The sequence below is a fragment of the Gopherus flavomarginatus genome, chromosome 1, assembly GCF_025201925.1.
Source record: "Gopherus flavomarginatus isolate rGopFla2 chromosome 1, rGopFla2.mat.asm, whole genome shotgun sequence".
NCBI classification, from domain to species: domain Eukaryota; kingdom Metazoa; phylum Chordata; order Testudines; family Testudinidae; genus Gopherus; species Gopherus flavomarginatus.
The window spans coordinates 75,892,099-75,916,109 of record NC_066617.1 but is presented as its reverse complement, the minus strand read 5'-3'; the positions used below and the strand labels follow the sequence as shown (position 1 = coordinate 75,916,109).

Genomic DNA, 24,011 nt, shown 5'->3' with positions numbered 1-24,011 from the left:
TGCTTATGTGTGTGTTATTAACTGATAGTCATTGCACTTTAGTTAAGGTTGAAATCAAGTTCCATAATAAACTCTGTTTTAACTCCATCCTAAACTGTTTTGATCTGAAAATAGCCCAATTTACTGGAAAGGCAAAGGAAATTTGGGGCTAAAAGTCGCCAAGTCTTTTCTCCAGTTTGAAATTTTGGCTAGTTACATTCCTGTGGGTTCATGTTCTAACTCAGTTCTGCATCCTGTTACCTACCTACCTACCATCCACTCATCCAACAAACAAATGCTTCAGACATTTTTGAAACCATTAGTTACAACTGAAAACAATGTACTGCACAGACATAACAACTTCTTTCCTCCTTGGTAGGCGGATGCAGTATAGTACCAGTCAGAGAACTCTGTGCGCTTGTCTACAGATAAAAATTGTTCTGTCTTAATTATACCAGTATAATTAAAGTGGTACAATCCTTCAAGTATGGACACAGTTATATCAGTATAAAAATTCTGATAGCTTATTCATGTACATGAAGACGAATAAAGTATACTGGTATGGGCGCCTTTATACCAGTATATCTGCATCCGCACTAGGGGTTGTACCAGTATAACTATTTCTATAAAAATCACACCCATCTGAAATAGTTATAGCAGTGGAAAAAATGTGTGCAAATCCAGCCTTACTTCTGATGCCAATGGCCCTAACTAAATAAAGCATTTCAGTATGTGCTTAACTTTAAGCATATGAGAAGTCCCAGTGAAATCAATGGAACTATTCATGTGTTTGAAGATAGGAATACATTTAAGTACCTTTCTGAAATCAAGCCTATATGCGTACTGTGGATTTGCTTAAATGTGGTATAGTATATTTTTGGAAAGTTGGATTTGTGACTTACACTGTGAAGATGAAAAAAGAAAAGGCAGAGTGATACATCTAGTCCAGCGGTTCTCAAACTTCATTGCATTGCAACCCTCTTCTGACAAGAAAAATGAATACACGACCCCAGGAGGAGGGACTGAAGCCTGAGCCTGCCCAAGCCCTGCCACCCTGGGTGTGGGGGAGAGGGGAGGCAAAGTTGAAGCCCAAGGGCTACAACTCCGGGTGGGGGACCCATAACCTGAGCCCAGCGGTGGGACTTGGGCATTGGCTTCAGCCCTGGCCCCTAGCAAGTCTAACGCCAGCCTTGGCAACCCCCTTAAAATAGGGTTGCAACTCACTTTGGGGTCCCAACCCAGAGTTTGAGAATCATTGATCTAGTCCATGCATGGTGGGTGGAGGCAGTACATTGAGACTTCTGTATCATATGGAGCAGTGGATGGGGAAATGGTGCGAGTAATTGTTTGTGAAAATAATACATAATATGCATGTTATTTTGAGCATAATGGAAACTGGGATGGGGAAGGTCAAATCTCAGTTCTGTAACTGGAGGGTAAGAAGGAAGATACTGGTCTAAGGGAAGACTGGAACTGTGGATCTTGTTCATTTGTAAAGGTTTGTAGCCCATGTTGGAAATGTATATAACATATAATGGGATGGTGTAGAAGGATTTCCTGGTCTATAGACAGAGGAAGGGTTTAGAGGTGTGAGGGGGCAGAGTTAAGGCTGTTCTTAGACTGTGCAATATCCATACTTAACATGTGTATATTTATCTGAGGGATGGAAGATATCTGAATATTTATCTGCCTTAACTATTCATTTCCATATTCTAAAACCTTTGGATTTTAAAATTACAATGTTTTTATTTGGGTGTGTGGTTTGTATGTAGTTATTTTAACATTATTGCTAATATTTTCAATATTTAATATTCACTGTTACTTTATCCTCTCCCTTTCCTTGTTTGTTTGTTTGTTTCTACCCGTTGTCCCTTGTCATATATTTAGAATATAAACTACATTGGGTAGGGCCTGTCTTTTTTATTGTGTGTGTACAAAGCACATGATAATGGAGTCTTGATCCTTGAATGGGGCTACCATTTGTTTCCCTCAAAACATAGTATTTCTCTCCCAAAATTACTCTCTCCAAAGCTCAAGAGTGGCAATATTCTGTCTTGGGAAAATGACATGTTTAAAGTCTATTCTCCTGTAATCTCACAAAGGTAGAAAAGGACATTAGAAACTGAATAATCTCCCATTTCCAATGGCACAATGCTCTTCGTTTCTAGCACAAACAGATGAGAAGATATCTGACAGTGAAATTGTAACATTATTATGTAAAAAAAAGCTATTTAGTACTATTTCTAGAGGTTTTTAAACTGTATTAGTTTTAATTTCTCTCCTTCTTTTAGGCCTTTACTGATGGACTCATGTTACTATAGCCAAATAGCTTTACAGGTAGGAAAAAAGAAAAACAGAATCAGTAAAAAAAAATTAAAAAAGTTTCTACATTTTTTTTTCCTTCAAAGTATCTGGTATGTCATGTGCAGATTACATGAAGGTATAGTATAAAGATTTTATTGGCATTCATCTGGAGTGACCTGCTTCACTCATTCAAGGCTTCAACACTCATGATTAATGTAGACATAAAAAACTCTTGCATATAGCAGCTTAATAGCACACTAAACTACAATGGATTCTCTCTGCAAATATCTACAGCTCTCTCCTGTTTGAGATACAAACACAAACAATCAAAATGATCATTTTTAAAGAAGTCACTGTTCAGGTATGTTAGACTCCCAATAGTGATATTTACCTTTAACTGCTTTATCAATAACCCTGATACTGATAAATTCCAAAACTTACATGCTGACTATAATTAAGACTGTGAATTTGTCACAGAGGTCATGGAAGTCACGGATTCTGAGACTTTCCTGGGACCTTTGTGACGTCTGCAGTGACTGGTGCTGCTGGCCCAGGGGCCACCTGAGCAGCTCGGGCAGTCCCTGTGCCAGCCGCACTGGCTGCTGCTGGGGCAGTCTTGGGCCATTGCGCCCCTGCAGCAGCAACAGGAATTTGGGTGTGGGAGGGGACGCAGGGTTGGGGACTGGGTGAGGGAGGAGGTGAGGGCTCCGCAGAGGTGTGGCCAGGCAGCTCTGTGCACTGCCTCAGCCCACAGGTGACAGTCCTGCAGCTCCCATTGGCCGTGGCTGGTGCTCGGGGTGGAGGCAGTGCGCAGAGACTCCCTGGCCGCACCTCTGCTGAGGAACTGAGGGAGGGACATGTTGCCTATTCCAGAGAGCCACATGGGGCTAGTAGGGAGCCTGCAAGTCCTGCCAACCCCCTCTGCCATCCCCTGCACCAATGGAGATCTTGGGCTGCTCCCCACAGAGCACGCATGGCGTCCCCACCCCGAGCATCTGCAGCACTCCCAGCCCCCAGCTCGAGCACTCAAGATTTAGGGGTATATAGTACAAGTCATCGATAGTCCCGGGCTGTGAATTTTTGTTTACTGCTCATGACCTATCCATGACTTTCACAAAAAATACCCATGACTAAAATGTAGCCTTAACTATAATTAATGCCTGAAGCAGATAATAATAATAAAATAATAATAAAAATAATAATTTCACTTATATAGGATCTTTCATCAAAGTATTTCCAGATAATAGTAATAAAAATAAGCTCCTATGTAAAATTCTTCCTCCTTAGATCTCAAAGCACTTTACAAAGGAAGGTATATTTATCCTCATTTTGCAGGTGGGGAAGGAAGGCTCTCAGAGGTGCAAGTGACAGAGTCAGGTATAAAATTCAGATTTCCTAACTACCTGTTCCCTAATCTCCATGCAAAAAGTCAAACCTGGCACCTCAGTGTAAAGTACTCTGGGTCTTAAAAGTTAAGAATATATCTAATTTCTATCTTAGTTTAAAATGAAACATTTTTACCAAATTTAAATTTCTTCATAAATTACATCCTAAATCTTTAACGCCAGTCTGAGTCCAAATATATATCAGTAGGAAACCTACAGACTAGATACACGCTTTGCAGCCTTGGCAAAAGATGCATACCATTCAACCATTTCTCTACACAATAGCACAAAGCTTCTGAAATGAACACTTTGGACAACCCATCCTTTCAGGGAATGAGATGAAAAGTAATATCAGCAGCACAGAGGATTTTTGAAGCTCCTACGGCTGTGAAATTTAGATGCTTGCTATCACAAATTGATGTAGCTAGAATGGAAAGCTTTGGCACCCACAATTCTATTGAAATTCCATGTTTATGGATGAGATTACCTGCAGGGAGGAGGAAAAATGTGAGGATAAAGTCATAACTAGGCCACAATATTGCCTACATAAAACAGTCCTTGTTAATAATCCAAGGAGTCTAATTTTACATTAATGAGAAGGAAAGTTATTAAAATTGCAATATAATATTTATTAATAAACTGTTAACACGTTTCACTTTATTTTTAAAGAGCTAAGAAAACTGTGTGTAATTACTCACATACTGTATTGCTGCTGATGTACCTATCAAAAAAGATTTAGAAACTAGTCTTCATTTCCTACACTCTTTAAAGCTAAAAGGAAGGAAGTGAGAGAGGAATACTCTAAAATTCAATTTTACATACTATTGCAAACAAACCCAATTCTGTCTCACAGTATTACTGTCAACAAAGTCTGCTCCCTGCAGATCTGTTCTAACACTTAAGTAACTCTGCCCTTTCTTGTGTCAAACGGAAATTAACTTACCTAATATATCCGTGTAAAGTACTTGTTCTAAGTCACCCAGCATTGTCATTATGACATCCTCATCCAGCTGTGCAGTCCCTTCACGGAGGCAGCCTTCTTCCTCTTCCTCTGCCCAGTTCCTGCTAGTGAAATTTGACTTGCAGGGGACATTTTCATCATCTGATTTGTCCTGTTCCTCATTACCAACCTCAAAACCTTCATCTGTAGACTGGCCTCCTGATCTTCTACTTGATTTATTGCTTCCAGCAGGTGTTAAGACTTCAGTTTTCTCGGATGTTGCACTGTTGGTATGGTAAAGAGAGTGCACCGACTGCGAGAGCAACTTGGACAATGAGATTCTATCTTCAACTTCTGCCTCTCTCTGATGACAATTCTGGCTAGATTTTGAGGCATTTCCAAACCAGTTCTCCCTGTATGAGTATCGTCTCTTCTCCCCTTCACTTATGAGTGTAAGGTTGGTCAAAGACTTCTGTTTCTGAAGACGAGCATTCCCTCTTCTAACAGCCTTGCCTTTAAAGACTGATAATTCAGCAGGTCGTTGCATCCTTTCAGCTAAAACTTCACCTCAGCCAGATTTCATATTCCTAGATCTACAGTAGCTCAAATCTTTAAGCAGGTCTCAGATGTGACCCTTTCAGTACTGTACGATGCACACACCATGTAGCACATCTTTGCACTTGTAATGAAAAGCTAAGCTCAAGCATCCAGTTCATGTGCTGTAAATAACTAGACAGGCATAGTCATTTTCTCTAAATTTACATTGCTGCCTGTGCTAAGCCACTTCTTTCCAGTCATGTTAATCTGCAGTACTTACAGGCGTTTTTACTCAAATTTCTCTCAAGCAGAAGAGAGTTGATCAAACACTCTGCTCCCACATAGAAGTAATCCCAAAAGCCAACTGCATTCTCCCCTCTTCATCCAATCACCAGTCTCATCAGAATGATGGGCCTGCATCTCTCTCTACAGCTGCAGTGTTCTGAAATCCAAAGTACAGCGCAAGTACTATCTTGTGTTTTTTTCCCTCTCACTAGATCATGACCGACCCCAATGCACAGCTCTGTACTTTAGATGGGCTGACACAGAGCTGCAAATACAGCCTACACGTCAGAGCGCAATAAGAGCCAAAATTAACCACTGAAGCAAAGCTCTGCACAAGCCTCCTCACATTTTAGTATTCAACCTGCATTCCCAGATCTCTGACTCTTCTCTGCTACTGCAGTGGATGCTGCTGGCTGCCATGGCAGCAAACATCCTGGTGAATTAAACCGGAGACATAGAAGCCTCTGTCCAGTTTAAAATGCCACAGGTTTCAAGACACGGCTTCACCTGAATGGGCTGCTACAATATTAGCCCTAGCTCACACTGAAATGCTATTTTTCTCCCTGGAAGGTAAGAATGACAAACTATATATTCCTTCTCCCTGCTACTCCCTTTGCAGGCAGTTAAAAAGCAGATTTGCAAATGGTTCTTTAATCTTGCAATTTCTGCTGTAAATGAATAAATCTAATTTAAGAGGATAAAGAAACTAAAGAATGGAGCCTGATGCTACCCACTCTGTGGCAGTGATTTATAAAGTGAGAGATTTCATTTCCTCCTTCAAAAAAATTCTTGGGATTCAGAAGCTACTGTGGAATTATAAAGCTTTGATAAAAATCAAGGGTTCACAACCTTCAAAAAGGAACCTATTAAATAAAATACTCAATAGAAAGAACACTGTTTTCTTACAAAGCTACCCAATTTCAAGTCTGAATCAAAGTTCACAAGAGCTAAATGTGGCTTTTACACATACAAAGAAAGGAGACTAACATTCAAAATATATCTTCTCCCAGTGGGAAAAAATACTTGTATCAATAATTAAGACGTCTGAACAGAAAATTAGCACTAAAGTAGAATTTTATTCCATCTTTGAAACACAAAGGTTTACCCAGGAGCAATCAATTTGGCCAAATACTGTGCAGAAATGTCCAAATATAAATATAGAAATGCTACATAACAATACACTGATTCTGTCAGTATCATGATACACCTGTAACACACTGTATTGTGGGAAACCCCAGGAGTTAATGATACACAAGGACAGATTATTTGAAGACTTGCTATACTAGTAATAAATGGGCATTAAGAGTTGCCCCAGTGTCGTATTTTCTTCTCACCCTCTCACTCTACAGCTGCTACTAAAGGTAGGGCTGGATAAAAATACATCTCCTAGCAACAAAATGGAGGGGTGCATTTTTCCTGGGGGCCAAGAAAGAAAGAAAGAAAGATCTAATGGTGTCAAGTGATGATCACTTTGAAAACTAAATCACTGCTGCACCCCTGTAGACACAATGTGTACAGGAAAGAAGATAAGATACTCAGCTGGAAAGGTTGTTCAAAATGAAATGAACTAAAGGAAATCCAGCCCTAATCCACTTCCCGTGGCCATCCACAAAGAAAGAGAGAAAGAATGTTAGCAATGAACACTCTTCTGTTTGCATGATGCTAGTGGCCAAAGGACTATTTTCAATTGCTTTATTTTCAAATTAATGCAGCACTGGTGTGCAATGGGGAAAAGAAGGCAGTGTCTTGTTCCTCAGTGTAATCAGTAGGGCAGGACTCCTCCATACGACTCAAGAGAGTTAATGGGCTTGCCCACACATATCATCCACAAGGGTGTGAAATCTGAGAAATGCATCTAGTCCTCCAGCCAGCCACTGTGTATGGTATGCTGCAGTAAGCAACAAGACCTACCTGGCAGCAGAAAAGTGTGTACTTTATATACACCTATTTTAGATAGATAGATAGAACAAATAAAAACCAAAATCTACATTTAAAATGTTACAGTAAAAGTTGTTTTATACGGCATGCGGGGGGAATGGAGGGTGCTGGTAAGCGAAGAATGCTGGTTAACTAAGAGGGAGGGACTTTGAGTTTGGAGCAGGTGCGCGGTTGGCGTGCAGAAGGGGGCTTGGGGTGCCAGCTCTGGGGGCCCCTCACCTTGGGCAGCTCCCCACAAGCAGCGACCTGTCCTGGCTGCTCCTAGGCCAAGGCGCGGCAGGCAGCTCTATGTGCTGCCCCTGCCTGGATCGCTGGCTCTGCAGCTCCCATTAGCCGGGAACCACAGCCAATGGAGGTTGTGCAGGCGGAGCCTGTGGGTGGAGGCAGCGCCTCTGCCTAGGAGCAGCTGGGATTGATCACTGCTTGCGGGGAGGCTCCTGAGGTTAGTGCCCCCCGGATCCAGCACCCTGAGCCCCCTCCCGTACCCCGACCCCTGCCTGCCTGCGCCAACCGGACTATAAACTGGACTTTCAATGAAGATCAGAGATGCCAGTTTATAGAATTTTCTGGTTGGTGAAGTGCCAGATAAAACAGCTTATTTACGGTATTAAGGTAGCAAAGTCAAGCACTTAAATGTTATAAATGTTACAATTAAGGTTTCCTGTGCAATCTTAATTTGTCCCTTTTTGTGCATATGTAATGTACTACAGGCATTTATTGCATGATCACATACTATTTTTCCATGAGACCCCATCTCAGGTGCACCTCACCACCCCCTAAAATACATTAGATGGGATGAATGTACAGAACAAAGAACTCTGAATTATGATAACTCTCCCTTTGTAATGATGATTTTAACCTCCTTCTGATCTACCATGGACCCCCTTAATGTGACAATACCTAAGACTGAAATATGGAAGAATCCCAGGTTTATTTACTGAAATATAGTCTTCTAAAGCTCATATATATAGAAACAAAGAAATATAACTAAAACCATGAACAAGAACAGGCTATATAACAGAAATCACATTAGGAGGTTTTGAGGTAGCAGATGTTACATTATATTCCTCAGTTACATGACAATCTAATGCATGGGTTCTCAAACTAGGGGTCAGGACCTCTCAGGAAATCATGAGGTTATTACATGGGTTGTGATGAGTTGTCAACCTCCACCCCAAACCCCACTTTGCCTGCAGCATTTATTATGGTGTTAAATATATTAAAAGTGTTTTTAATTTATAAGGGGGGTGTCACACTCAGAGACTTGCTACGTGATAGGGGTCACCAGTACAAAAGTTTGAGAGCCACTGATAATGTACTCCCCACCCTAAAGATGGAAGTGTCATTTTTAGAGAGGACAAACATAAGGAATTTTCCCAACCTCATGGTTATAGTAATAATAAACCTTATTTTGTATAATGCATTACATAGAAAGGAATCTTAAAAATGATTTTAACATATAATAATCTATGGACAAATTCTGTTCTCAGATAAGCACACACAATTTTCATTGGTATTTGAATGCACAGTTATGTCCTTTGTTAATGAATTACATAATAGAACCTCAAAATCCACTTAATTAGAATAACATGCTAAATTTAGTTAATTCTTAGTACATGTGTACATGGTTTACAACATTCTTTTTAAGTGTTTCTTTTAGAAAGGGGACAAACATGCAGTAAATGTGAACTGCTACTATTGGGATATAATTCTAATTCTTAAAATGATTCCTTGCCTCCTCCCTACCTTTTGTATAGTGCCTCCACATTAATGGTACATTTATAATAAGCTAACATTTGCAACTTCATGTATAATTATTTATGGATTGTGATAAATGAAGGGGGTGGGGAAGCTCCCTTCTATGGACACCCAGCCAGCTAGTAGCTATAAAATTGCTCTTAATAGCTATTCTCTACTTGCTTTACCTGTAAAGGGTTAAAAGTCTTATTTTATGCATAGGTAAAAGGAAGTGAGTGGGCACTTGGCCAAAAGAGCCAATGGGAAGGCTAGAACTTCTTAAAATTGAAACAAGAATCCCCTTTTGTCTCTCTGTTGTTGTTCTTGGGGAGAGCCAGGCAGGGAGCAGTTATGCTGTGAGAAGCTTGGGCCAATCTTAGTATTATACCTAGAAGCTACTCATCTAAAACTCCAGATATGTGAGTAGATTAGGAAATGTCTAGGAAGACATGATTAAGTTTATCCCTTTTATTTGTTTATGGCTTGTGGATTCCTCTGTGCTAACCCGAGGAGTTTTTGTTTTGCTTGTAGCCTTTAAGCTGGATCTCAGGAGAGCTATTCTTGATGCTTACTCCTTATAATTGTTTTTTTCCTCCCATATCTAGCAAAAGCTTAAGTCCCAGATGCATTTTCTTCTTTTTTTTTTATTAATAAAATTTACCTTTTTTAAGAACAAGGTTGGATTTTTGTGTCCTAAGAGGTTTGTGCACCTGTTTTTTAATTAGCTGGTCACAACATCTGATTTCCTTTGTTTTTCTTCTCAGCTCTTCCCCAGATGGAGGGTGAAAGGGCTTGACTGTACCCTACAAGAAGGAATTTCCAAGTTCATCTTCCTGGGTTCTCAAAGCAGTTTTGCATCTGGGTGGTGGCAGCATCTACCAATCCAAGGTCAGAGAAAAGCTGTAACCTTGGGAGTTTAATACAAGCCTGGAGTGGCCAGTATTAATTTTTAGAGTCCTTGTGGGCCCCCACCTTCTGCACTCCAAGTGCCAGAGTGGGGAATCAGCCTTAACAGGTATGCTAAACTCTTTAAACATGTAAACACTGTGTAAAAGCCTAGTAACATAATTGGATTATTAAAATAATATATAGCAATTATAGAGATGTACATTTTTTTCAAAGTGCTATTAAATAATTAGCTTATTAATGCCCACATCACCCCTGCAACATAAGATGGCAAATATCCCTGTTTTACAGATGGTGAAACTGGTGAAGGAAGTTTAACCAACTAGCTCTTGGTCATACAGTGAGTGAGCAGCAAAACTGGGATTAGAATTTATTTTGTTACTCTACGTAAGCGGGGGAATGGTCCCGCTATTGTGGGGAACTTTCCTGGCTTCTGCACTACCCCGGTGAAGTGGGATGGTAAAAGGATCTGAGTCCTCGCTCCCACTTCCTTTACCCAGAGGCCTCCCTGCCCTTGAGGACTCCCCTTCCACTCTGCTGTCTGGCACTTGTCAGGGTTATGATCCCCCTCCAAGTCTGGCCTGCAGAGCCTCTTGGCTGAGGCATCTCCCTGTGCTCGGCCCACTGCCCAGGGTCCCCCTCGCTCTCCCGAGCTGTTCACCGCACCCAGCTCCGGACTGCTCCAGCCCCAGCTCCACACTGCCTCAGCATGGCTGCTGCTGCTGCTGCTCTGCCTTCAGCTCCCTGGGCTGCTTCTCTGGCCTCTCTGGCTCCAGTTGCTACAGCTCTGCTCCCAGGGCAGGTCTGCTCTGCAGGCTGCTTCTGTGACTCTCTCTCAGCTCTCACCTGCTTCCTGGGCTGCTTGTCTGGCCCCTCTGGCTCTGGTTGCTGCAGCTCCCCTCCCAGGGCAGGGTCTCTCTCTCTGGGCTGTGCTCTGGCTTTTTGGGCTGCAGCTCTGCTCCTAGCAGCTTAGCTTGGGCCCCTGCTCTCTCCTCAGCTCAGCTCCACTCTGTCAGACCCAGGCAATTTCAGCTCACAGGGAGGATGGGACCCACCCTGGCCTTCTGTCTCTTTGATTAGCCTGCCCGCCCTGTCAATCAGGCTGACCTGGAGCATTGGCCTCTCGCCATTGCTCCTGGGGACTGTCAGTCTCAGGGTCCTGACTTGCCATCGATTCCTCCCCTTTTAGTGCTGGGAGCTAGCAACCAAACACCCCCACTGAATGTTAGTAAGGGGATAACAGTCCCCTTACATCTAGTAACCCTATTCCTTGCTCTCTTTCCCCTCCTCATTTTTTGTTACCTCATACCTAAAATTAGGCCCTGATCTTGCAGAGACCTATTCATGTGCTTAACTTTATGCACTGCACGCAGGCTCAGGCCCTTACTTGCCAGAACTTTGAACTGGGGAATCTTGTCTTTCTATTTGCATTGTAAAACACCCAATAAACACTTGGCACTTTAAAAACAATAATAAAGACCAGAATGACAAATGAAACATACGCAAATAGGACCGAACTTTCTGAGCTCAGTCCTGTGGGTGGCTGAATGACCTCAATTCCCTTTGTATAAATGATTTTGCAGGGGACGCTCAGCACTTTGCAGGATTAGACCCTTTTTGACTAATTGTACTTTTGGCTAGTGGGCCTGGTTATCAAGTTGTTCAAAAACCAAAACAAGCCTGGGGCTCAGGTAACATGATAATAGGCACAGTATAAGAACTTAAATAGAATGTAATAGAGAAAGGTTACAGAAAGACAAAACAACTCATAATTGCTCTCCAGTTCTATCTACTTAAGAGTCCATATCTCAAAAAATCACCCTTGCATGTGTCCTTGGTACAAATGACACTCCTTGCTGGATGGTGATCCCACTGAACAGCCGGAATACACTTGGGAGCTTGAAAATCTCTCTTTTACCCTGGCCTAGCTCATCCTAGAGCAGTTTCCTGAATAGCCAACACATGAATAGATTCCAAATGGTATTCTTCAGCACATATAGATAGCTAATAATACAACTGCTGCATAGGGTGATTGTTTGATCCAGCCATTCCTCATATTTCTAACTGCCAATTATGAGTGACACACTTTTGGTTTCCTCTGTGTGCCCAATTTACAATGAGCCAATGGCTGAACTCTCACAGTGTTGCTGCCATGCTGCCCATTATGACAATCTGCAGCTAATGATAGAGTCTGAATAATGAGATCAGAAACATCTCTGATGTCTCTTTAGTGCCCCATATGCCACTTTCTCTTTTTTGTTGCATTTTCCACTTCTACACAGAACAGAAAAAGGACCGGATACCTGCTATCCTAGAGGATCATTACAGCAGGCAAAAAAGTGATTTTTTTACCATCCCTTCAGATAATTTCTTGAAACATCTTTTGTAATATTTACACCTATTTAGATGTGCAAGTGTTTAATTGTTATGCCTACAGTAAGACCAATGAGCCATGTGTCTGCCTTTAGGAAAGATAAAGTTTAACTAATTTAGAATGTATTTTCCTTCTGCAAGAAGTTTCCATGATAATATATATCTAACTGGAACCTAAAGTGAACACTTAATTAGGTTTCAGATTGGGCTACTTGTCAAAAAGTTGATCAAGAATTTGGCAGGTGAGGGATGTCAGTTTGGAGACACTTGAGGAAAAACTGAGACAGAGCCAGTTACCTTACTGAAACAAGATAAAACCTCCATTTTAATATGAATCAGGCTAGATGCCAAAACTGTATGACAAAACTGGGGCAATTTCATCTAAGCGCGATAGCATTTTAGATTTGTGTATGTCAAATGACTTCCTTTAAACAAATTCTATCTTGAGTGAGAAAAACCAGATACGTTTTTAACATGTTTGAATTTTGAAAATTTGGGGGAAAATGGCAAAACTCCAGTTGACTTCAATGGGCCACAATTTCACCCTTTATGCTGAAAAGTAAGCTTTAAAGTAATGGTACAGAGTAAAAAAGGGAATCCACAGTTCAGACAAGCAGGCCCTTTGAATGTACACAACTCTTCTATGCAATTCAATCCTGATGTGAAACTCAGTTGTGACATACTTTGTTTTGTGCCCATTGACAGCTAGATTTATGGTCAGATCCTCAGCTGATGTAAATTGTCATAGCTCTATTGACACCAAAGGACTATGCCAATGTACAACAGCTGATGATCTGACCTGTAGTCACAAAAAAATATAGAAACTCATTTGTACAATTGTAATCTGCTAAGGATTTGAACCCAAATTTATAGGGAACCCCAAGATAGAAGCTTGCTGAGTGGGCCACAAGCTAGCACGACTGTAAGGATTTGTTCATTTACTCCCTTTTTGAAATCTAGGTTCTCTTACAGAAATAAAAATGTTATGTTATTAACACTTCAGCTTCTGACATTTTGATTTGATCTTATTCTCCCAGTGTCACACATTACGAGATAGACTTCTCAAGGTTCCTCATAGAGAATTCAGTATGATACTGACAATAATAATGTCTTGGAATCCTAATTTATGGACACTCCAGTTTCTGCAAAATGATGAAGAGGATATTCTAAGTGAGACAGCTTAGATAAAAGAATTTGCAGTTGAAGTGCTAACAGCATGTGACCCACTTTCTCTGCATATTTAATATAATGAATAGAGGTCAAAGGTATTATTTTAAACCATTGCTAAGCTGTTAGTAGGAGAGCTATGTAAACAAAGACATAGAACATTTCTATACTGAGGTTTTTCCCACATGCTACTCACCAGATATCTCCTCTAGGCACTGTTTGGCAGTCTTACTGTATGATAAATCCATTTTAGTAGGACTGGTGCAGGAGTCAGCAGGTGGTAAAGAGGTACTGTCATTTTCTGAGTGTGTTCTGAAATCAACCAAGAAGACTCATTATAACAGATGTCTGTTATACACACAGCAATGGGAAATGTTAATTCAGGGCACAACTGGAATCTTTTTGCACTGTATTCATCTCACCAAAGGCATATAGTGAAAATATCACAAATGCCACATTCTATCCTAATTACATAGTGCTACATTCTGTCTTAAATTACACACTTCGCCAAGGGAATAAGGACTTTACATCCCTATATAAACAACTCAGCCTTGGGTCAGGAACACAGGGATTAGCAGGGGCCCTTGTTTGCTTAATCTTTCCCTGACACAGGTAGGCAATATTCAGGCAGGGAACAGTCTAACCCCCAACTCAGTGGCCAGAATAGCTAAGCCAGCATCTATGTATATGTGAGAGGTATGAAGCATAGTAATTTATTGCTGTTAAACGCCAGCAGTAAATTATCCACTGGGAGCAAAGGGGGAAGAAATGCATGAATTGTTACTCAAGAGGCGTGTGTCTGTCCCCTGGGGCATCTCTGGAGCAGTACAGTTTACACACAATCCCTTGCTTAGGGCTATCCAAAATCAAAATCTATCCCCAAATGTTCAAAGTTATGTGCAGTTTGGCTCCTCCTCATGATGTTACTGTTAGTCATGTGACCACCCAGCTCTTGGGAAATGCTGAGATACAGAAATAATTATACGTTTCTATTAGCTTGCTAACAAATGACCCGTATTCTTGGGAACATATGTGAACTAAATATATGTAACTATTAAAATGTAATAAAGTACATTGTTACACTGTGGAGTGCAGTATCGGATACCTTTATTTGCCATTATACAGGGGTAAACTATTACGCAGTCAGTATTTCCCAAGGGTTCCTACAATAGTTGCCTCTTCTTAGGGAAAATCTGCAATGTCTCAGAAAGCAGGATGGGGAAACTGCTGGTATATGATGATTGGTAATGGTCATCACTGTGTTTGTACATTAGTGGAAAAAGAACACAAAAATGGAATGGTGTGAACAGGATGCAACAAGACACAAAACTCCCTCTAAAAATCTTAATTAAGAGTTCAGTTCTGCCATCCTTACTGTCTGTGCTGACAATCATAAATTACATGCCAAAACACTAATTGCCTCTGATTTTTGATAAGGGCCTGCTAAAACCATTTTTATATATATTTTCCAATTGTGAAAGCTTAAAATTATCGCAAGACTCCTAAAATTCCCATTTCCACAACATATTTTGGGATGCACAAGCTGTTTTTTGGGGCAGTCCCAGCACAGATGCCTTTCATAAGAGTAGGTGATAAAAATACTGGATGAATTTGAGGATTAATTTTAAAAGCAATTTCTTTTATGAAATAGCAACCCGGTAATTATTGTCCTACGTTTACTTCAAAGTTGCGTATTTAATGGATTTATTCAGCAACTCATTTAAGTGAATGAGGGAGCAGATCTCAAGATACAAATAACCGAACACATCTGTTTGAGTAGAATTCTTACCTCTTTATGGTACTTAAAAATGTATTAAAATGAAATATAAATACAAATGATAGCTTGCAACATGCATAGTCTTTGTAGTCAGTTTTTGTAGTTTTGGGGAATTGTGAAGAGGCAAATATCTAACTACCGTCATATGAACTGTTTTTGATTCTTGGGTGTTGTTATTTCCTGTGACACACTAATTAATTAATTAATACTGCAAGGATTCCATAGGCTGCAAGCATGGCATTCCCACTGACATCCCTGGTAGTTTTACACTTGAGGTCTTTCAGAATTGGGTCCCAAGTAGCAGAGTGACAATGAGGAATCTCACTCAGCAGTAAAGACTGTATGGTAACATATGAAGAGGTGAAGAGGTTCTTGCCCTGATGGGCAATTCTGTGTAGATAAAATGAGAACCACCCTAAGCATTCTCTTGCCCAGGCTCAACTCAAACCTTTTAGCAATATGACACATTTTATTTATAGAATCTCATCCTCCTCTATTTTCTTTGCTTTTCAAAAACTTGATTCCAGCTGGGACCAGGAGTGGAAGTAGTGAAATACTGTGAGAAAAAACACTTGCAAGATTTCTACACCAGATTTACAGACCTCGCAGGCAAAGTTGATTGTGGCATAGAAAACTAGGCACATGTCAAGGACTTGCCTCCTGGAGCCACATGATGACATAATAATCTAAGTTATCATTTAAAAATGTAATTATATTTCTAGTCTTCATTGTTGCAAAGAATAACTTCAAAACATGAACCAAGTGTAAACAATACAGTGATGTCTTCTTGTGTTTGCAGTAGAGTGACCAGACAGCAAATGTGAAAGGGGGTGGGGGGATAATAGGAGCCTATATAAGAAAAAGACCCAAAAATCGGGACTGTCTCAATAAAATTGGGACATCTGGTCACTCTAGTTTGCAGAAAGCCAGAAACAATAGCTCTGGAAGGTGTAAAATATCTGCCCCATTTATCTAATTCAAAACTGAAAGTGTGAGGGCAATGTAAAATAATTTGGGTTTGCTACCAAAATAAACAACACAGAAATCATACTGGCTGTATATGGCATTTTCATATTTAATTACATAAAACCTCAGTTGTTTTGACTATCTAAAGCGGCTATAGAATTTTCATGGAAGAACGCAAGGATCTTGAAGCAGAATTTAAGTTCAGCTTGCAGTGGAGTCCATGAAGCCATCTATTTATTCTGGAAATGGGAGGCCAAGAAGGTATCTGCTCCAGAAGAGTGAGGAACAGCAGCCACTTAAGCCGGGAAGGTGGGAAGGTGGATGTTTGGCTCCCACCACCACTAGAGCACACCAAGCCTCTGGAACTCTGGGGGCCCTTGCTGACACCATCTCAGTAGAGTATCAGAGAGGTAGCCGTGTTAGTCTGGATCTGTAAAAAGTGACAAAGAGACCTGTGGCACCTTATAGACCAGGGGTCGGCAACCTATGGCACGCAAGCCAATTTTTAATGGCATGTGGCTGCCTGCTGGGACTCTGCGTGTCATTAAAAATCCTGCAGATGCGGCAAACCGCGGGGTCTGCGGTCCCGGGCTGGAGCACTGGCCGAGCACAGCAAGCCGCCGGCCCCTCCCCCGCCTTCCCCCAGAGCCCTGCCGCTGCGCACGCAGCGCTCTGGGGGCTGGGGTTTGCGCACTTCCGCAGGGCAGCGTTTGACTCCGTGGAGAGGTAAAGACGCTCCCCGCTCATCCGGAGCCCTGCTGCCGCGCACGAAGCGCTCTGAGGGGCGGGGCGGGGCTGGGCTGCGCGCGCGGTGGCGGCAGGGCTCCAGATGAGCAGGGAGCCTCATGGTAAGGGGACCGGGGGGGGCAGTCAAGGGACAGGGAGCAGGGTGGGTGGGATCCCGGGGGGGTGGTTAGGGGTGGGGGTCTCTGGAGGGGGCAGTCAGGGAGCAGGGGGGGTGGATGGGGCATGGGAGTCCCAGGGTCTGTTTGGGGGGTGGATAGGAGTCAGGGCAGTCAGGGGACAGGGAGCAAGGAGGGCCCTGGGGGAGCAGTTAGGGTGGGGGGCTCTCTGGAGGGGGTGGTCAGGAGACAAGGAGCTGGGGGGGTTGGATGAGTCGGGAGTTCTGGGCGGGCTGTCAGGAGGTAGGGGTGTGGAGAGGGGTTGGGGCAGGCAGGGAGCAGGGGGGGGTTGTATGGGTCCAGATTTCTGGGGGTCCTGTCGGGGCGGGGAGCGGTTAGATAGTCATGGGAGTCCAGGGGGTCTGGCTGTGTGCGGGGGTGTGGATAAGGGTTGGGGCAGTCAGGGGACAGGTAGGGAGTAGGAACCTAGGGGGGCAGTCAGGGGACAAGGGGTAGGCAGGCTTAGATAGGAGGTTGGGTCCCAGGAGGGGATAGTCGGGACAAGCTTTGCCCTGAGCTCTGACCCCCCCACACACCCAGTCCTCTACCCTGAGCCCTGCACCCTCACACCCCCCCCCAGGCCCCTGCCCTGAGTCCTGTACCACCCGGCCCTCTGTTGCCTCCTTCACCTCCCCATGACCCCAGCTCTGACTCTGGCCCCCCTACACATACCCAGCCCCCCTACCCTGACACCTGCACCCCCTCACATGACCTCAGCCCTCTCCCCTGACTGTTACACCCTCCACATCTCCAGCCCCCCCACATCCCATGTACCCCCGCACATCCTCATCCCCACCCCCACCCTGAGCACCAAACAGGAGTCACATTCCCACCTGCACCCCTCACACCAAATGGGAGCTGCCCAGGTAAGTGCCCCAACACCCAAACCTCCTGCCCCAACCCTGAGCCCCCTCCTTCATTCTAGCTCCTGGCCAGACCCTTCACCCCCAGCCCTGTGCTCAGTGCACTCCCACCCTCAGCTTAGTGCAGAGAGAGGAAGAGAATGGGCCAGAACCAGAGAGAAGTTAGGTACCCACTATATGTGGGCAGGGCCGGGACCGCTGGGGTCCCAGCCGCAGGCCCCACTCAGCCCACTGCCAGCCTAGGTGAACAGAACTCCAGACCAGCAGTAGGCTGAGCGGGCCGCTGGCGTAAGATCAACATTTTAATTTAATTTTAAATGAAGCTTCTTAAACATTTTGAAAAATACAACACTAGTTTGTTATATTATCTATAGACTTGTAGAGAGAGACCTTCTAAAAAACATTAAAATGTATTACTGGCACGCGAAACCTTCAATTAGAGTGAATAAATGAAGACCTGGCACACCACTTCTGAAAGGTTGCCGACCCCTGTTATAGACTAACAGAATACCCACAAAAGCTTATGGTCCAATACTTCTGTTAGTTTATAAGGTGCCACAGGACTCTTTGTCATTTATCAGTAGATGCTCAGTATTTGGACCTTCCTTCTGAGGACACACTCTGCTGGGTGATGGCAGTGAGCACACCAACACATATATAGAATCCTCTGCCTGGGTGGGAGAAGCTGAATCCTTCTTTTTGGATGGATCCCTTCCTGCCCAGCCACAGGGGTAGAGGGAGACACCAGCCTGTCCAAACAAGCATGGTAGCAGGCTCCTCAGTTACTGTAGTGGTGGACCCTGCACTATTGCTCAAATAAAGGGAGGGCCAAGGTATGGGTGTGAGGGCCACATATGTGGGTGTCCCTAGAGCTCAGGACTGCTCAGTCTGGCCCTGTCTATGGGTTCAGATCAAACATTCAGATATTCCTTTGCTTAGTTGGAGCATTTTAGTTCCACTTGTTGCTAACAAATATCTTCAGCAGTGAAGACGGGGGCAATCTGCATTGTGAATGATAAGTCTTTTCCAGTACACTGAGAGAGGCAAAATCAATGGAACCGTACTAATACCTGTTGTAACTCCACTGACTTCTCTAGAATTACATCAGGGATTAATTTGGCCCAATATCTGCAGGCCAACACACAGAAAATTAAATGACTTGCTCATTAACCTTAAATTAAAACCTTAATTAACCTTAAACATTACTCCTCCATCCCTCAAATTCTTGCATCTTTGTGTTGAGATCAAAGAAAGCAAATGGAATTGCAGGTGAGTCAAAGCCCCACCACTGACTTATCTTCCAGCGCTGAAAATTTGCAATGAAGGTTAATTAGTTCTAATTAAACAACTGTCATGAAAACAGGATAATCTCCTTTCTGTTTTAATCATAACAATAGGAAACAACTTTTACCTCCAATTAGTCTTCAAATTCTGCCCTTAACTACATCTGTGAAACCCCACTAAATTTTGATTAAATGAAGAGCAGAATTTGGACCTCTGCACACAATAATGAATATCTTTAACACAGTCAGCAACTTCCTGTTTCTAATGGAATATCCACCCTTTGATAATCACAGATGACATCTAAAATTTTATTCTTGACATTCCGAAAGATTCCATATGATGATGTTTTTTTCATTTTTCTGTTGACAACTCCGAGAGGTGCAACTGCCTTGGGTGGGTTTTATTGATTATTTGATCTAAGGGCTAGGTCAGCATTACAACTATACAAATATATATATATATATATATATAAATATAAAAGAATAATCATTAGGTAATAAACAGCAGGCAACTGAAGTATTGGGCTATAGCTTTATCTGAGAAATAAGCCAAAATGTTTACTGTAATCTTCCCCCACACTCTCTACTCTTATTCTCTCTTTACCTGCCATGTTCCATTGAAAGCATTGGCCTCTCCTCGTGAAGTAAAGATGTGTACAGAGGGAGCCATTTCAAATACCTTGGTGTGTTTTTGTTGAAAATAACGCATGTAGTGGGCAGTGTCACAACGCTAGCTATGATTGCAAGACTTTGGTAATTTGCCATCTTTATCTCATAACAGTGATGTAAATGGCAGAATCAGATAAATCACTTCTGTGTGTTTCTGTGAGTTGCCAATTAAAAACAAAAAAATGACTTGCTGTTTGTTTAGCGCCACAATCTATCGTAAGCTTTTTCATAACCAATGTATAAATTACTAGGACAATGGGTGCAACTGAAAACTCAACATTCACTATTTCTTATCTCTAAAACAAGAGACGCTGTGGTACTGGCAAGCACTGCTGATTGGTAAATATTGAGTTGTAAAGAACCTCCACTGTAGCTAAAGGGAGTAGCTCAACTCTTCCCAAAATACTACAGCTAGGATACAGATCTCCTTAACAGTCCAGTGCCATTAATTAATAATTTCTCACTGCCTATGGATGTTCAACTCTACCTTAGCACCCACTTCCCATACTTCACCTATCTTAGCAGTACAAATCACATATAACTGCAAACCCTTATCAGTGGTTTGCTAACAAAAGGGTCTGAACCACTAAACCAGAAGAGAAGTAGGGAGCAGTTTTTAGTAAAGTGGCAACTGTTTCATTAATTAAATCAATATTGAAAATCTTACTCCAGACAGCATGCTGAGGTGTAAATGTTTTCCAGACAGTCCTTCATTTAGCAACTAGTCTAACTTCAAGAATATTGTTATGAGCCAGATGAAACTTTGTAATGAGTTGAGTTAAAACCTCGTTCAAACAGATGTGTGAACAAGCCCTTTATTTAAGATAGTTGTAAGAGACAGTTAAGGTGCAACATCTAAATCAAAGCCTAATAGAATCTGCCCCAAAACTAGCACCACGTGGACAGATGGTTCCATTAGGGGTGTCTGTGGAGGTGTGTGTATGTGTATTTATATATGTATGTATAAGTGGAAACTGAGAACAGAGAAGGACAGAGAGAGGGACAGGCAAAAAACTCCAACCTATCCCTCTCATGACCCATATAAAGTGTAAACAATGATGCTGTAAAATCCTTGACATTGTGGGGCAAGATTAAAAGCCTTCCCTTTTCAGTCTTGTCTCTTTTTTCCCTCTCCCATGCGACTGTATCTCCATTGTGCTACTTTGCTCCCATCTCTATCTGACCTCTTAACAGCACAGTGAAGGCAAGTAAAATCCCATGGCCGAATTCACTGAATTTCAGTGATGGTGTAATTTACACCAGTTTTGAAGTCCCCTCGGTGTGTAAGAAGCTGTAGGCTAAAGTACTACGAGGACTATTGTAACTAACTGTACACCTACTTAGACCCTTCTATTACTATTATTGGAAAAGATGGGAGTGAATATGAAAGTTGTAAGGTGGATAAGGAACTGGTTAAAGGGGAGACTCCAGAGGGTCATATTGAAAGGTGAACTGTCGGGCTGGAAGGAGGTCACCAGTGGAGTCCCTCAAGGATCGGTTTTGGGACCGATCTTATTTAACCTTTTTATTACAGACCTTGGCACAAAGAGCGGGAATGTGCTAATAAAGTTTGCGGATGACACAAAGCTGGGGGGTATTGCTAACACGGAGAAGGACAGGGATACTATTCAGGAAGATCTGAACCACCTTGTAAACTGGAGTAATAGAAATAGGATGAAATACAATAGTGAAAAGTGCAAGGTCATGCATTTAGGAATTAATAATAAGAATTTTGGATATACGTTGGGGGCGCATCAGTTGGAAGCGACGGAGGAGGAGAAGGACCTTGGGGTACTGGTTGATAGCAGGATGACTATGAGTCGACACTGTGATACGGCTGTTAAAAAAGCAAATGCGATTTTGGGATGCATCAGGAGGGGTATTTCCTGCAAGGATAAGGAGGTGTTAGTACCGTTATATAAGGCGTTGGTGAGACCCCATCTGGAATACTGTGTGCAGTTCTGGTGTCCCATGTTCAAGAAGGATGAATTCAAACTGGAACAGGTTCAGAGACGGGCTACAAGGATGATCCGAGGAATGGAAAAACTGCCTTATGAAAGGAGACTCAAAGAGCTTGGCTTGTTTAGCCTGGCCAAAAGAAGGCTGAGGGGGGATATGCTCGCTCTATATAAATATATCAAGGGGGTTAACGTTAGGGAGGGAGAGAAATTATTTAAGTTTAGTACTAATGTAGGCACGAGGACGAATGGGTATAAACTGGATATTAGGAAGTTTAGACTTGAAATTAGACGTAGGTTTCTGACCATTAGGGGAGTGAAGTTCTGGAATAGCCTTCCGAGGGAAGTAGTAGGGGCAAAAGACTTTCCTGGCTTTAAGACAAAGCTTGATAAGTATATGGAGGAGATGTTATGATAGGATCGTTAATTTGGGCAATTGATCTTGAATTACCACCAGACAGGTCTGCTCAATGGTCTGCGGGGAGATGTTGGATGCGATGGGTACTGAGTTGCTGCAGAGAATTCCTTCTTGGGTGCTAGCTGGTGATTCTTGCCCACATGCTCAGGGTTTAGCTGATCGCCATATTTGGGGTCAGGAAGGAATTTTCCTCCAGGGCGTATTGGCAGGTGCCCTGGAGGTTTTTCGCCTTCCCCTGCAGCGTGGGGCACGGGTCGCTTGCTGGTGGTTTCTCTGCAGCTTGAGGTCTTCAAACCATTTTTGAGGATTTCAATAACTCGGTCCTGGGATGGGGGTTGTTATAAAATTGGATGGGTGGGGTTCTGTGGCCTGCCTCGTGCAGGAGGTCAGGCTAGATGATCAGATTGGTCCCTTCTGACCTATGAGTCTATGAGTCTATGAGTCTACTTTTCCTGCTGCATCCCTCTCATCAAGCCTTTTGACAAGTAAACTACACCTGAGGATAGCACAGAGAGTGGCTCAGGCTAGCTTCCTGAGTACGTACCTAGGTGATCCCAGTCTGGTTTGTATTCTGGCATCTGACCCAAGCCATTGCTCATGCTACCCCTGTCTAAACTGCTATTTTTAGCATGCTAATTTGAGTAGACCTAGCGAATCTGTCTATCTGTGCTAGGAAGCGTGCTCCCACTTGCAGTGCAGATGTACCCTTAGATCAGTTGGACTCTGAGGACCATGATCAGAGGCGACATGTAAAGGATTGCTAGTTGCACATTCATAACTGTGTTTGAGTCTAAGCTGTTATGTTTTGAGGAGGCTGGAGGAATGAAGGTCAAACTAGTTTAGATTCCCTCATATTCACCTCTATGGTCTGTTTTCTTTGAAGAGAACTGGTGATCTCTGACGAATCTGCATGCCCTGGGGTTTAAGGGGGATAAATATGACATTAGATAGCAATTGTGAACTAAGGGTTCAGGGCTGCCACTCATAATAAATCCTTTCAGCGCATCCTAATGGAACATCTGAAGAAGTGGGGGTTTTTTTACCCACGAAAGCTTATGCTCAAATAAATGTGTTAAGTCTTTAAAGTGCCACCGGACTCCTCGTTGTTTTGTGAATACAGACTAACATAGTTACCCCTCTGATACCTAATGGAACATTCTCTTTTATATACAACACACTAACAACAACTATGACTCATTACCTACAACACATAATGGCTATTATGCCATCATACTCCTTGTTGAAAGAAAAATACATGCTCATCTCACAAAGAACCTCCTTTGTAATAGTCCCTGCTACTACTCTACTATCCCTAAATCCACATTAGTGTCATTGTGGCCAAAGAAAGGCTCTGTAATTGTATGGTATTTGATATTCAGAGGATATCAGCAAGTAACCCAGATAAAGTAACAACTTGCTTTTTACATATGGTACATTGCTGGGAGCCCGTACAGGTTGGACCCTTGTGTTGTAGCTGGTACAATTTTAAAGGGGTTTGCAGGATTACGTATAGAATTTTGCTGGGTTTCTGCTGAATTACACTGTGCCTAGCACTTTACAAGGACAGCAGTGTATATATGCAGGAGTTAGGCATTTTTTCCAGCTAACAGTACTGTGTAAGAAC

At 42.5% G+C, this 24,011-nt stretch overlaps 1 protein-coding gene across 1 annotated transcript in view; it reads right to left on the bottom strand.

Annotated features, from left to right (window-relative positions):
• NAV3 (neuron navigator 3) overlaps positions 1-24,011 on the bottom strand; it is a 376,671-nt gene that overhangs the window by 155,258 nt on the left and 197,402 nt on the right. Inside the window, exon 9 of the mRNA XM_050935670.1 lies at positions 13,748-13,863. Coding sequence (XP_050791627.1) covers positions 13,748-13,863 — 116 coding nt within the window. The remainder of the gene's footprint in view (positions 1-13,747; positions 13,864-24,011) is intronic.